The 16312-nt window shown below is 40.4% G+C and overlaps 1 protein-coding gene across 7 annotated transcripts in view; it reads right to left on the bottom strand.

Annotated features, from left to right (window-relative positions):
• LOC122794113 (interleukin-15-like) overlaps positions 1–16312 on the bottom strand; it is a 1779266-nt gene that overhangs the window by 340744 nt on the left and 1422210 nt on the right. For all 7 annotated transcript variants that reach the window (XM_044062276.1, XM_044062277.1, XM_044062279.1 and 4 more), the window contains one exon: positions 13592–13726. In XM_044062276.1, coding sequence (XP_043918211.1) covers positions 13592–13726 — 135 coding nt within the window. The remainder of the gene's footprint in view (positions 1–13591; positions 13727–16312) is intronic.

Consider the following 16312-nt stretch of genomic DNA (forward strand, 5'->3'; position numbering starts at 1 on the left):
TATATGTACACACACACATACACACACACACGCATATATATAAACACACACACACACACACACACACACATATATATATATATGTATATACACACACATACACACATACATATAGACTCTCACACACACACAAACACACATACAAATATTTCAAGTAGGGGCATTAATGCCCTTCTAGCTTGCCAATATACCATAACACTTGTTCCCATAATAAGTGCTCAGGCTGTTCTTAAAAATATCTAAACTAGCACTTGCTTTAATGTAATTTCCTAGTCTGTTCATGCATCAGCTGCTCTGTCAAAGAACCAATTAGTACTTCTCATTCCTTTAGAACCTTCTACACAGATTGTCTGATGATTCTCTAGTACATTTTGATAATCCCAAACATTTCCAGATATTTTAATATTTCGTAATAACTTATATTTTCACATCCATGGATGCCCTTGGTATATTTCTGCTGCATTCTTTCCAGTTTACTCATGCTTGTTTTCTTATAGGGTTTCCATATTGTTGTTCCATACTCAAGTTTGGGTCTAATGTAACTAACAAACAATGACTTCATCGTTTTTGATTTCCTAGACTTTATGAATCTGTTATACAACCTATAGTTCTATAAGTATCATTACCTAATTGGTTGATAGGATTAGAAAAATTCATAGCTGAATCTACCCATATACCCAGGTCCTTAAATGGGTGTAGAGTTTCAGTCACTGTGTGATGTATTAAATATTCACCTTTCAGTTTATGCCTACCAAATTTCATATGCTTAGTTTTTGATGTATTTATCAGCATATTTTTCTCCTGTGCCCAAATGGTCTATTTAGTCAAGTTATTTTGCAGACATGCCTTATCTTTAACACATGTAATCAGTTTATCCAACTTTAGGTCATCTGCATATAGACTGTAGAATATCTCAGATGAAAAAGTTTGGTCTGAAAGATATAATCTAAACAAGTAAGGGCCTAGAACACAGCCCTGTGGGACACCCAGTTGCTGTATGATACTTTAGGGCCAAGGTGGTGCAGCGGTTAGCGTGGTCACCTCACAGCAAGAGGTTCTCCCGTTTGATTCTCGGCTGGAGCGCCTTCTGTGTGGAGTCTGCATGTCCTCCCCATGGTCGAGTGACATTTAAAGACATGCAGGTAGGTACATGCATGAATGGGTGTGCCTTCTTTGAAGATTGGATGTCGGGCTGGCAACTCGGCACTGTAAAAATCCACTGCCAATCATTAGTGGACCAGAGTTCCACTGTGTTGACCCCTAACCGGGAAAAGCCGAAACAGCACACAGTTGCTGTATGATACTTGCCATGTTCTATTTGTAAGCCATGCAGCTATCAGTCTTATCAAGAGTACATCAATACACAGTTGTACTAATTTATGATCAGTGTTTTGTGTATGACCCTGTCAAATGCTCAAGTTAAATATATATAAATTACATCACAGCACAATTTTTCATTCATAGCTGCTGTTACATTGTTATAGAACATCATGTTTTAGTACAGATGGTAGTAGATCTTTTTTCAACATATGCATGCTGACATATGGTTTCAAATCCCAATCTATCCAGTTCTGACAATAACTTATCCAATATTAACTTCTCCATTATTCTTCCACAACATGAAAGTAAACTTAAAGGTCTGTATGACTCTGGGTTTGTCCTAATCCCCTTTCCCTTAAAGACAGGTTTAATAAGTACATGTCTCCAATCTTGAGAAATTCAATGATGTGCGGGTAAATGGCAGGAGTAACTATAACTCTCTTAAGGTATATAAATGCTTCATCATCTAATTACTGACATGCATGAATGGATGAATGAGATTCCCCTCTGTCCCTACCTACTATCTAGCAAACCCACAGCCAAGGGAACTGGCTTGGCAGAATCAGCGGGGAAAGAAGACCCTGTTGAAGTTGAACAGTGTTGTTAAGGAGGTGGCTAAATCATGCTTAATGCTACTTAAGCTGCACCTATGGATACTACTGGTACCCACTGATGCAGTATTTTTAGCTTTTGATAGCACTTTTAGGACATGGTCTTGTGCAATAGCAGGAGGTAAGCCAGTTTCAGGCATATCTTGATGGACAGATGTAGGGTAGAGAGGGGTAAAGTTACATCTGCATTTATTGGCCAGTACATTTGCTATATGTTCAACCTCAGTGTAGGTAACTATTCTTAATCATCTCAGCACACTGCTGCATTCTGATTTTTAAGATTATGAACATAACTAAAAAAGGCCTTGTGATTGTCTCTGTCTTGGGTGGCTATTTTAATCTCAAACTTGGCTTTGGTGGATCATATGAAGCTCCTGAGTTGTTTTGTTTATTTCAGTGAAGAAGACTTTATCATTCTGGTAAGTACTCATCTTGCGTTTGGTCAAAATTCCCTTCCTTTTATTGTAAAGCTTGTTGATGTTAAGGTTCCACCATGTGGGTTTGTTTCTGGGGTTTCCTATATTTCCGATGCAGTAAAACAGCACTCCAAATATTAGCTTAACTTATTCAATGGAAGAAAGAGCATTACTGTCTAGATTCAAAGGAAAAAATAAAAATAAATGCTGTTACTTTTAAAAGTTCCCTTTTGGTTGTATAATCTGGTGATAGATCAAGCGATGCATGTTTATCGAGCAGATCAACAGTGTATTTTCATTTAATTACTTGTCTTTTAAATGTGATATCTGGCACGCCTCTCAACTTTCGCCCCCAGAGTTGAATACAAAGCAAAAGTATGTTACACATTCTGAACCAGTGTTAAGACATTTTAATGTTTTAAGAGACTGGGTAAAGTAATACCACATTTTAAATGGTCTGTGCAGCTTAGAGAAGCCAATATCTTTTTGGTGAGAAAATGTTTTTTTTGGTTCTACTTGAGCAATAGGCCAGAAAAGATATGTACCAAAGAGGGCACGATATTCACATAAAGGTTTGGTAACAGTTGGACTAGGTAAAAAGATTTCAAAATAACTTTTGATATACGACAATCAAAACAGAATTATTTGTCTGCAAATGTTCAACTGTTTTGATTGGGATATAATTTATGTGGTAAGTACATAGGTATTCCTGATTCACAGAGAACAAAACTAGATTACTTGGCATTGAGTTTTAGTCTGTAGTCATGACATCATGAGTTTGTGTGGCTGTGTTGTACCACTTCACCAAATTTCTTACCTAATTCCAGAGTGACTGGTTATAATGGAATTTTGCAGAACATTCCTGGTTTTCCATCATATTTTGTTTACCTCCAATCCCTGATTGGTCCTGACCCTCCATCACACATTTGTTTACCTTATCAGCAATTCAATCTTAAGCTGAAAGTTAAGAAAAGCAATTTCTGGCCACTCCCGAGCAAGTCTGTTAAGGCACTCCTGTTCATATTTATTAATGAAAAACCTTTACATGTGTTAAAGTGAGGCTGTAAAGGCTCAAAGCTTCCTTACCCTTCATCTTGGCGGAGTGCAGTTTAATAGCTCATCCTTCTTATCCAGGAAAATAGGCTGCATTTGCTGAAGTGCTTTCAAGGGGACTCGGTCTCAATAGCTTGTTTAATCTGAAGCTCACCTTGCACACTTGTTTCAGATCTTGAAGGTGAACTCTCGTTGGTTTAACAATTAAGGGGGCTTAGTTTTAGACATTTTTCTCCAGATATATGTATTTGTCTGACCACTACTGTGCTTGGGCTGTATTGCTTCTGTATCCCCTGCATCTAGCTTACTCACCTAAGCAGATTGATTCTGGGGGGAGATGTGTCCAGCTTTCCTCCCATCTTACTCTCAATTCCCCATCTGCTCCCGGGTTCTCCAATTTATGCATCACTGACTTTGCCCTCCTTCCACCCACTTGTGACCAGTCATTAAAGGTACACACAACTTCACTAAACCTACCTTCAACTTCAACGACCTTAATGTGATATATTTCTAGCCTAAACAAACATACAGTTTCATCACTACCACACTTAAGTAAATCCACTAGCAAACAGCACATCATTCTCAACCCCTTCACCTTCTCATATACACTGTCTGGTCTTCACCAATCCTCCCACACTCCTCACACTTATTTTCAGAACTCATTGTCAACCTTATCCTCCACAGTGTTTCTCCAACTCACCATCTTACTCCTCCTTCCTTTAAGTCATTACACTATACCATCAGTAACCCCATCTCTTATCCCATCTCTCAACCTACCCTTCACTAGCCCACCACAAAGCCCCACAATCATTCACTTGACTGGACCCAACCCACTCATTTACACACTCCATTCTCTACTTACCAGGCACACACAACTCCAACTTCACTCTCCCTTAAACTCATCTACTTCAAAAACTTACCAAACCCCAACAACCCCACCTCAAACTTCCTAAACACCTTATGAATTTCCCCTATCCTGCTCATACTCCTTCTCAGAGCCAGCACTGAATCCAGTCCAGGTCCCTCCCACCACATAAAGTACAGTTGTGTACACTTACCATAAATGTAGATGTTCTAGTGTATTCACTGTTGCAGTCATCACACTTGGGGTTATCTGCCTGCAGGTAGCCCTCAGTTGGCCCAAATACCAGAGACTTAGTATTTCTGCGTCGGTTGCTGTCACTCCAGGACTGACGTCAGGTCGTCAGGGGTATAAAAACAGGCAGCTGACGCCATTACATCAGTTTTTCTTGCCCCAAATGTCAGGAGCCCCCCAAATAGGGAGCTAAGTTATGGTGGGGAAAACACCACCAGTAAAAAGTAAATACCAATGCAATGCCAATACCCCTGAAAGGAGTGAGTAATAGACATAGAGGAGAGAGAGGGAGAGAGACAAGGGGTCTGGAGTGAGGGAAACCAGGACTGGAACAGTGAATTCACTTGAACATCTCCATTTATGGTAAGTGTATACAACTATATTATGTTCTTCATGTTTCACTGTTGCAGTCATTACACTTAGGTAGATTCCTAAAGCTGAAGAAGGGTGGAGGCAGTCAAGAAGAGTTGGGGCTGGCTAGTATGCCTTGCAGGACTGCTGTTGCAAAACCTGCCCTGGATTTGAAAAAGATACGCAGGTGGTAATGCTTGGTGAAGGTGTGTACAGAACTCTAGGTAGCATCTTTCAGGATATCCCTGGTAGGGACTCCCCTGAGGAATGATGTAGAGGTAGAAGTTTCCCTAGTGGAATGTGTTCTGACCCCCTGAGGGGTTGGTTTCCCATGGTGCTTGTAGCAGAAATGGATGCAGTGTGCTATCCATTTTGAAATTGTTTGTTTGGAAATGGCCTTGCCCTCTGCCCCTCGTGCAAAGCTGACTAGTAACTGGTCAGATTTCCTGAAGGGCTTAGTCCTATCAATGTATAATCTGAGCTGTCTGTGCACATCCAAGGAGTGCAGGATCATTTCCCCTTTATTTTGAGGATTAGGAAAGAAAGTTGGCAAATGGATAGACTGGTTGAGAGCCACACTGGACACCACTTTAGGCATAAAGAAAGGGTTAGCCCTGACGGAAACCCTGTCAGCATGGAAAATAATGAAGGGTTCCACAGCCATAAGTGCTTGTAGCTCAGACACTCTTCTAGCTGAAGTGCTGGCCAGAAGCAAGGCTGTTTTTCAGGAGAGGAATTTTAACTCTGCTGACACAGCAGGCTCAAAGGGGGGTAGCATGAGCTTTTCCAGTACAAGGTTAAGGTCCCAAGCAGGGGTGGGTGCTCTCCTTGGTGGCCTTAAGTTATTTGCCCCTCTCAGGAACGGTTTGATAAGAGGGTGAGAGAAGAGAGGTGGATCAGTGTTGTAATAAGCCGAAATGGAAGAGGCATAGATCTTAATGGAGGAGAAGGATAGGCCTCTGTGGAGTAGATCTGCTAAGTAATCCAGGATTAGAGGCAGGGAGGGCAGACTTGTGTCCTCTCCCTTAGACTGAATCCAGGAGCAGTACCTTTTCCACTTATCAGCAAAGGATTTCCTTGTACTGGGTCTTCTGGCTTCAAGAATGATGTCCAGCACCTGCTTACATAGGCTGGTTACTGGGGGAAAATTCAAGGAATAAGCCAGGCTGCAAGATTTAGGGTTTGCAGTTGCGGAAGCAAGATCTGTCCCCCCTGCTGAGAGAGCAGGGATGGGTTCTGGTGTAGGTGCCAGGGTGGCACCGGTGACAGGCTAAGCAGGAGTGGGTACCAGTGCTGGCGTGGCCAGTCCAGGGCAATCAGAATTGTCCTTGGTTTGTCGTGTCTTATCCTGAGTAATACTCGAGAGAAGGGGCAGAGTGGGAAAGGCACAGATTGAGAGATTTACTCACTGGAAGGATAGGGCATCCACTTTCCAGGCCCTGCTGTGAGGTGCCCTGGTACAGAATTTGCTGAGCTGGTGATTGCAGGGGGAGGCAAAGAGATGTACCTCTGGGGTCCCCCATTTCTGAATCAGAAGGTTGAAGTTGCTGTGCTTTAATTGCCACTTGTGTGGATCTAGGAGATTTCTGCTCAAGTCGTCTGCCAGTGAGTTTTGTTTGCCTGGCAGGAATTGAGCTTGCAGATGGACCTGCATGTCCAAGGTCGACTTCCACAGGGACATGGCTAGCCTGCAGAGTGGGTAAGAGTGGGTTCCCCCTGTTTGTTGATGTACCACATAACTGTGGTGTTGTCTGTTTTTATTAGCAGGTGTCCTGGTGAGAGTAGGGATCTGAAAGCTGTCAGAGCATGCTGCACAGCTAGCATTTCTTTTTGGTTGATGTGCAGATGAATTTGTCTTGGGCTCCAGTGGCCCTGAATGCACTTGCCATCCATGTGTGCCCCCCAGGCATAGCCTGATGCGTCTGTGGTTAGGGTCTGGGCAGTGTGGGGTTGAGTAAAGGGCAATCCCTTGTTGTGGTTGCATGCTGCTGCCCACCAAAGAAACTCTGTCCTTAGACAGGGTATGACAGGAATGATGATTTCCAGGTCCTGAGAATGTTGGCACCAAAGACTTTTTAAGTACCATTAAAGTTTCTTTATATGCAGTCTGGCATACGGAATTAGTAGGATGCATGAGGCCATGAACTCTAGGGCCTGCAGGATTTTCCTTGCAGATAGCTGGGTTCTGGTGGCTAATAAAATAGTCTGTCAGATAGGCTTGTTTTTCCTGGAATGAGGAATGCCATCTGGGATGATGTGTCCAAGCTTGCTCCCAGGAATACAATCTTTTGACTGGTGTACCCCAGGGAGGTTAGAAAGTTTTTTACAAATGTCAGGTGCTGCAACAGCGTTTCTTGACTGTCTGCCTGAATCAGACTGTCGTCCAACTACGGGTAAATTTGAATATTTCTCTGGAGCCAGGCATTTTGTGAATACTCTGGGAGCAGTGGATAAGCCAAAGGGAAGTGCAGAGAACTGAAAATGCATAGATCCTGCCCTGAAGCATAGGTATTTCCTGCATGACTCCCTTATAGGGATGTGCAGATAGGCTTATTTTAAGTCTAGGGTGACTAACCAGGCATCCTTGGCTAGTATAGGTAGAAGCTGCTGCAGGGTGAGCATACTGAATTTTGGTATCACCAAGAAGGTGTTGAGAATTGAAAGATCTAGGACTGGGTGCGAAGTGCCCTCTTTTCTGGATACCACGAAAAGTCTGGAGTAGAATCCTTGACCTATCTGTTCTACTGGAACCGGCTGAATAGCTCTGATGGAGAGCAGGGATAGGACTTGGTTTTGTGCCTGTGCCCACTGGTTTGGAGAAAGATCTGGTAACCCTTTTGGGATTGGCAGTGAATGGAAGTAAAATTTGTACCCCTGTGATACAATGTTGAGGACCCATCGGTCTTTTGTGATGGACATCCATTTTTTTGCATGAAGGGCAAGTTTTCCTCCTAGGGGCACAAGCAATTGGGCAAAGGTGGGGAGTGGGGTGGAGAAGTCATTGTGAGTTTTTTCCATAATGAGGTGGCTTACCACTCCCTGCTTTGGGGGTGGGGGCACTCCATTGCTTAGACCTTTGCATACTCTGAGACTGTAGTCTGGGTGGTCTGTTTCCCCTGGGTCTGGTTTGAGATGGCCTGGAGGGGGCTGAAAAGGACCAGTGTTTGGAGGGGCAATGCCTACTGAATCTAGGAGGTTGCACTTGTAAGAATTTTTTAACAATCTGCATAGACTTAGCTTTATCTTCCATCTTTTTAAGAACCTCTTCTGCTTTGGTACAAAACAAACTGTCATTGTTCAAAGGAGCTGCTAGTAACTTTGATTTAACATGGTCTGGCAAGGTCTGCTCCTTAAGCAAAGCATGTCTTCTTAGTACAGAACCAGTGACTGCTGCCCTGCAAGATGCTTTTAGGGCGTCAAAGCCACACTGCAAAGTATGCTTGCTGACTTGGCTTGCAGAGTGCATAAGCTCCTGCAATTCTTTATTTTCTACACAGTCTGTAAAGGTTGCTATTTTTTGTTTAACAAGTTCCATAATATGTTACTGGTACTTCAGCATGTGAAACTGACAATTCAAAGCCCTGACAGCAAGAGTTGCAAAGGTATATACCTTCTTACCCCATCTCTCCAAAGCTCTGTAATCCCGGTCCAAAGGTATTTGCCTTGATACCTTTAGGCCCCTGGGAAATGATCTCTGGATCAGCAGTAGGATTTTTGAAAATAAATTTGTGAGTGTCAGGTACTCTGTAGTACCTGTCTGGTTTCCTAGGGGCAAAGGGTAAGGGGCAGGGGGTAAAATATTAGGAGTAAGGTTGGATTCCATAAAAAATATCATCAACAACTTCCAGGACTGGGGGTATTGCTAAAGGCCTGTGTTGTGGCAAATCTAGAATTTCCCTGAGTCTCTTTTTGGACTGAGGATAGTCTTGGCATTTCCAGTGGAAATGCTCTCTTAAAGTATGTAAGGTTTCACCAAAAGAAAAATCCTCTGGAGGAGAGACAGAGGGAACAGATTCTTCTGCATTTGAATCCTCATAAGTAGATTAGGGCATATCTTCATAATCAGACACCTCAGAGTCATCGGACTCCTGGTCTGTTGAAGCTGCAGGGGACTGGTCTCTTTTCCTCTTAGCAGGGGAAGACTGACTTCCCCTAATCAACATGATAAGGTCTTCTGCCATTCTAAGCATTTGTTGTTGTGGCAAGGGAGTAGGTGCATGTACTTTGATTGTCGGTTTTCTAGGCATAGCGTGTACTCTTGACCTAAGAAACTCGGTAGTTTTAGATAAAAAGTAAGTTGTCGGTTTGAGTCGAACATCGGTAGTGTGAAGAACTACCTCAGAAGCCAGTGCCTGCTCAGCGGGTCCGGACCCATCCACGGTAAAGACATCTGCAGGTTCCATAGTTGAAGAAGAGTCTCGCTGCATACTGGACTCCGAAAAAGTCTCAGTAGAGGCCTGCGAATCCATTGAAGCGGGCATCAGGGACTGCAAAAGTGCCTCACTGAGTACCAGTGAACTGGCAACTAGCTTAATGGAGCTTTGGACCTGTGCGGTCTGCCTCTGTCTTTATCCTTACGTTTTTCAGAATATTGGTAGTTGGATGGCTTACGAAGCCATTTTGGAATACAGAGATCGAGAGCGAAAGAATTTAGCGACAATGAGAGCCTGACAATGAATGGTTTGGGCATTGAACAAGGCACAACACCAACACCGAGGTATGTTGTGGTCTGGGCCTAAACTGGTGATGCAGTAAGAATGAAAATCTCTGTGTGGTATTTGCTTTCCACAGGTAAGACAATTGTTAACTTTTTCTGACATCTGTTAGAGCAAGAAAAAAGGATCCCCCAACGGGGTACTTAGCTTTAGAAGACTTCAGGATTATACAATTTGTAAATGAAAAACTCAGGTAGCGGCCGACCGGCACTTGCAAACTGCTTCTGCTTCGGGCTCCTCGGCAAGAAAGACCGGGGTAATGGCGTCGGCTGCCTGTTTTTACACCTCTGATGACCTGATGTCAGTCCTGGAGTGACAGCCACCGAAGAAGAAATACTAAGTCTCTGCTATTCAGGCCGACTGAGGGCCACCTGCAGGCAGATAACCCCAAGTGTGATGACTGCAACAGTGAAACATGAAGAACATCACCTGTTACACTTAGCAGCACCTCCACCCTCTCCTGTGTATTAATTAACTTCCAAAGTATCTCTAATTAGCTTGACCAGATGAACACCTTCCTTAAAACCAGCTCACCCAATATCTTATCTGTTACTGAATCATGCCTCAAACAAAATATTAATTTTCAGCATCTACTTCGCTCTACAACTACCTCCAAAACATAAGACCTGGTGGTAGGCAAGGCAGACCCACCCTAATTTTTTTCTTAGAAAAACAAACTTAATCCAACCATCATCTCTCAAGCCCATGCCTCCTCAGATACTGAGCCCAACTAGATTCTTTAAAGCTCTCCTCCTGGCAGGGCGGTCACCTTCTAATAGCAGTTACCAACCTTCCTCCTCCAGCTTCCCCTAAGAAATTTAAATCCTTATTTTTGCTATCATCTCATCTGCCTGGAACTATAAAAGATAATTGTCATTCTACAGAATTTTAACTTAAACTACCTAGATTCCTTGAGAAATGACATTTCTGAATTCCTAGCCAATATCAATCTTATGCAGTTAGTCAGTAAAACTACTTGTCTGGATCTCTGAACAACCACTCCAACTACAAACAACCCCCCATCATCTTCAATAAATCTGTTCTTCCACCCTCATTCAGTGATTACTCTCCAATAACCTTCCAAATTACCCACCAGTCACTAAAATTACCTCCCAAACTAGTTACCTTCAGACCCAGATCTACCATGGAATACAGACAACCTCAAAAAACACCTAACAACCTTTGACTGATTTCTCATTACCAACTTATTAAACCTCAGCTCAGCTGTAAAGAGCTCTTTCACATGCCCTCATTCAACTTCAAGACAAAGTCTTCCCTTTCACACAGCACCTTTTCAAATACAACAAAATCCCTTGGCTTACCACTAAACTGAAAGCTCTCCTTAAAGTTAGGGACAATGAGCAGTATTCATGGAGACATATCTAATCATCAGAAAATCATACTGCCTTTATCTCTCTATGTAACCTAGCTAGGCAAGCCATATGCAGGCTCAAAGCCAACTATTTCAAAAACAATTTGCTCTTCTAGGCAAACCCAAACATTTCTGGCAGGAAGTAATCTTCTCACAGGCCAAAAATCCACAGATCGTACCTCTACCCCTACCCCTATCACAATGCATACCTCTCAAGGCCAACTTTCAACCTCTGACATTCTCAATGAATTCAGTCACCTACCTAGTACCACAACCTGTATCTCTCCCTAACTTACTCAGCACCCTTCTTTTATCCCCCTCTTCTATTTTAAGAAAATTACTTACACAGGCCTTGACCCCCTACTAGAAAAATACTCCTGGACCATCCCCTTATACAGACAACCCACTCCTTTGGTTTATATCACTCTTCAAAGACTTCCTTGCCACACAGCTTCTCCGTATTTATAACCTCTGCTTAACTCAAAACACAATGGCAGACATATGAAAACTACTCTTGTTAAACGCCTTTCAAGACAGTCTCAGCCAGAAAATGTCTCCTACTTCCTCCCTATCTCTATTCTTTTTAGACTTGGGAAAATACTTGAAAGACTAATCTACAACCACCTGTCCACTTAGATCCAAAACCACCACATCTACAGTCTTAAACAGCATGGATTGTGGACTGACTCAAGCACAATGATAGCACTGTGGTTACTTACAGATGAGCTTCAACTAAACAGGGATAAAGGAAACCTTTCAGGAGCTCTTCTCACTGACCTCAGCAAAGCTTTTGATCTTATTAACCACTTACTGCTCCTACAATCTTTCCAAGAAATCAGGGCTGGCCCCAACCCTTTCACCTGATTCCAATACTTTTTAGCAAATAGGTAATTCAGAATCAAAATAGGCTCATCCCTATCACCTCCAGCACCTCTTACCAGAGGAGTGCCCCAGGGATCCATACTCATCCCAATGTTGTTTTCATTTTTTTTATTAACAAACTACCCTCTGGTCTTCCTAACCTTATCACCATATGCAGATGACATGGTTATTCTTCAGTCTAGTCCCTCACATTCAACTATCCAAACCCAAATCTGACCTCCACTCCCTTAATTTTTGGCTTAAAAGCCATAAGCTACTCTTAAACCCATCAAAAACAAAAAGTATGATACTTGGAACCTCACAAAATCTGAAAAAAAACTCCTAAAGATCTCAACACCTCATATCTCAAAGGTTCCCCAAAAGAAACAATCCATACTCACCCAAATGTTGTTTTCAGTGTTTATTAACAATCTACTCTCTGGTCTTCCTAACCTGTCTGTTACTCTTTAGGCAGAAGACACGGTTATTCTTCAATTCAGTCCCTCACATTCAGCTATTCAAACACAGCTTCAGTCTGACATCCATTCCCTTACCTTTTGGCCTAAAACCATAAGCTACTCGTAAACCCCACAAAAACAAAAAGTATGATATTTGGAACCTCACTAAATCTGAAAAAAAAATCCTAAAAATCTCAGTATTGCAGATCTCGATGGTTCATTAACAGAAACAACCACGCCCTTATTATATTTTGGTTCACAACCAAAGTAAATTAGCTTCCAAAGCCACAGTGAAAACAACAGTAAAAACATCAGTTCTCTTTTATTATGTTCCTGGAAAATATCTTCATTTCTCTCCAGACCAGCTAAAGCTGCGATAGGCAAGGGAGTCCCCATTGGTCAGCTTGAATACAGGCTCCCCATCATAGCCACAAACAGTCCACTGAAAAAAATCTGCTGATTCATTTCCAATCCCCCCACAGAAACACCACTGCATCACCCTCTCCAAAGCCAAATGGCTTTCAGTCTCCTACTGAGCTGAGCTACTTCTAGGGTATTTTCTTTTCAAACTACTTCAGCCAGGTGCCATCTCACCTCTTGTAGCCAAACTCCATAATAAAACCACTTCTTACAACATATGCAGCATCTCTAAATTAAGTCCCTCACTCCAGACACCCCAAACCAAGCTGCATAGTATAGACCAATCCTTCTCCATGCTTGCACCCAAACTCTGGCAATCCCTCCTGTCCCACCTAAAAGAAGTTTACTCTTTGTGCACATTCAGAGCTCAGCTCAAAAGACACTTCCATCAAAAAATCTGACTGCCGAGTGCTTTTCCACTGGACACATAACCTAACTCCATTCTCGCCTGCATCACTTCTACTTTAACTCTCTGTTCTCACCTGCTGCTTCCATCTCATTTTTACTACTAAAATTAATTCATGTTTGTTTTTCTAACTTGTTAATATGTGCATATTGTATAAATTGCCTAAGGGACTATCTGGCTTCTGTAATTACTCTGTGAATTTGTTCTGTTTAATTTTTTTTGAAAATATCTTCCCCTGGGCTGTGCCTGCAAATGGCCTATTGTGATTAGTGTGTACTACCTCCAGTAAACAAATTAACTAAATACATTCAGGTAATTCTGTAAGCTTTAATTGGAAATACCTTGAAAAATGGAAAAACAATGTGCCTTGCACATAAGCAGCTAAAGCATGTATAACTAAAATAAAATCCCTTGCAAGCATTATTCCAGGATAAATGCTTAAACATTCACACATTATAATACACAAAACACAGAAAATGTGTTTTAATTCAGTACTGCATAAACAGCCTTACCGTAAAATTGAAAGTCGAAATTAAATGAGAGTTTATTCTTGAAATCTGTTCTTTTATTGTTTTATTTTCACATTCATATGAAATGACCTTCAACTCTTCTAAGAAACAATGCAGCTTACGGACAGGAGAGCTTTCCTAAAAATATATGAATGAATAAATAAATAAATATGCAAAGAAACCTTAATATAAATAGCATAAACAATGGAGATTACTAGGAACAAAGAATGTATCCACATTTTCATCTAATTTACTACCTAATTTCTGGTATGATGGCTGCAGTCAAGCATGGCAGATGATACCAGACTTCCTGGTTCAGTCTCAGTAGACAGATTTGACAACAGCACATATCTGCTGTAGTAGTTAATCCATCCCCTGCAAAGGAATAGTAGTTATAGCATTCTGTGTTAGAGTGATATCCTATATTTTATTATATGCTTGTTTATTGTTATTTGTTGATTAGGAATTTCAAGCTGGAAAGTCACCTTTTCATTAGAAACTCTGTAAGACCTATCCCACAATAAAAGTAACACTGAGAAATTAAATGCAAATACATGAGCAAAGAAGAAAAGTTATATAGCATCATGGAATGTGCAACATAGTATATACAGAGAAAAGAATACGGACAATTAAAACTGTACATGACTGTGAATAAAAAACAAGCCTTCTATACAGTGAGATAACTAATTTATGAAAAAGGCTGTGTAACGAGAAATGTTGTACTGTAGAAGGATGCTGAATATTGCTTTTGAATTAATTTAGCCACGATACTGAAGCTCAAACAAGTGCTAAAATGGCAGTTGCACTTCTGCCCTTTTTAACTTGATAAACTTTTTGAGCTGTGGCACACAGGATTATATGATTTAACTTACTGACTATAGTGCTACAGGAGGTAAATTGACCTCCCAGCACCCTGACGTATTTGAGGCTAGTAAATCAGTTACCTCTAAGAAGCTTATTTTCTACAATTCAGCATTGACAACACATCTCTATGATATGCAATAGTTTCAAAATAATATGAATTACAAAAATGTTAAAAAGACAATGTTACTTCTTGGAGGTTGGGCTAAGCACTGGTAGAATTAACAAAAATCTAATGCTGATTTAAAATCTCAACCATGTGGAAGAAAAATTGTAAATGTTTGTGCCAGAAGTTACTAGTATTATAGCCAAAGGGTTACATAAAAAAGGCAAGTAAGAGACAACCCCTTGAATTCAGAAGCATTGCATTTGGGATTGTAGTCAGACCTTCTGTGTTCACTTTTGTTTAAATCGCAAAGGATAAGCTTATTTTTTATTTATTTTTATTTTTTTTGTGCCCCTCCTCTCCTTTTTTCAGGGCACTGATTTACTTTTATTTTTATGTACCCTCCCATCTTTCTTAAGGCAAGTAGAACACAATGTCCAGTTTTTCTAGTGATGGTAGTGATTGATGGGGTGATAACTTATCACAGGACAGCACTAGAATTAAAAGGGTTCAGGAGTATGTTTATTAATCTTGGTGCTTGACAGTGTTTTTGCCGTAAATGTTTCTTTTTAATTGTTACATTAGTAATTTATGCTTTATCTCCTTAAATTGAAAAACTTGTTCTTTTGCATTCTTTGCAGGAAATTTTTTATATTTACTGATACCGTATAGTCTATCTGTACTACTTACAATCTTTGGACACATTACTTTACTGCTTTGTTTGACTGTGCTAATCCACATTTCAGCATATTAAACTTGATAGCAGTCTTACTTATTTTTCAACGCTGTATTGTTATTTTCAGGAAACTTTGATACTTACTGTAGTTTACTTATATTGCTTAGAATATTTTTATCTGTTACGTTACTGTTTTATATAACTGTTTACACTATGCATTTTGGCATTTCTAACTAATAGCAGTTTGGTACTTTTTATGTATTATATTGTTATTTCTGCTTTATACTGTGGAAAATTTAATAGTTTGTTCTATACTAGCTAAGTATGGAACATTTGTTTCTCATTCAAACTACTTTGCTTAATCAGTTTCAAGTAAGACTGTTCTGCCAGGAGACTCATAACTTGTAGTGTGTTGTTGCACGTATTCTATACATTACTATACCACTCTGAGCTACATTTGCTGCTGTTAATCAACTAATGTGGGCCCGTGTTTTAGTGTTTACCTTACTTTCTTTACAAATTACTTTATTCTTTAGTGCTTTCAGAACAATGACACTGTTTGGAACTTTATGATTATCCTGTTTATTACTGTTTGGTTTACGGGCTGATCTGTGTTTAACATATCACTATTTTCACTAGGCGTAATATAACTTAATTGTTCAGCTTTGTTATTGCGCTAATTTTCTTATCATATATTATTAATACACAACTGTTTAGGTAGCTTTTCAGTAATCACAGTTAAAGACTTAATAACACAAAAGTTATTTATCAAATATAAGTATCAACCAGTCACACTGAGCTTTATATGAAGAATATTTAAACTTGGACTTCTTAGCATATAATTTCTTAACACGTTGTCCTAAATGTGAATTTTTTTATGAAAAATAATAACCAGAATGAATTTGTGTGTATTAACTGTGTTAAGTCAGAAGAACTAAGTAATATAATTGTCAGTAAACTTATAGATAATGATAAAAATGTGCATGTAAAATGAAATAACTTTATGATTTATTGCAGCTTTTATAGGATCCTGGAAGGAGGATATACCTGATTCAATTAAAGCTAGGATATCAATAAATAG

This window comes from Protopterus annectens, chromosome 2.part1 (assembly GCF_019279795.1).
Source record: "Protopterus annectens isolate FY-2018-M chromosome 2.part1, PAN1.0, whole genome shotgun sequence".
Taxonomy (NCBI): Eukaryota; Metazoa; Chordata; order Ceratodontiformes; family Protopteridae; genus Protopterus; species Protopterus annectens.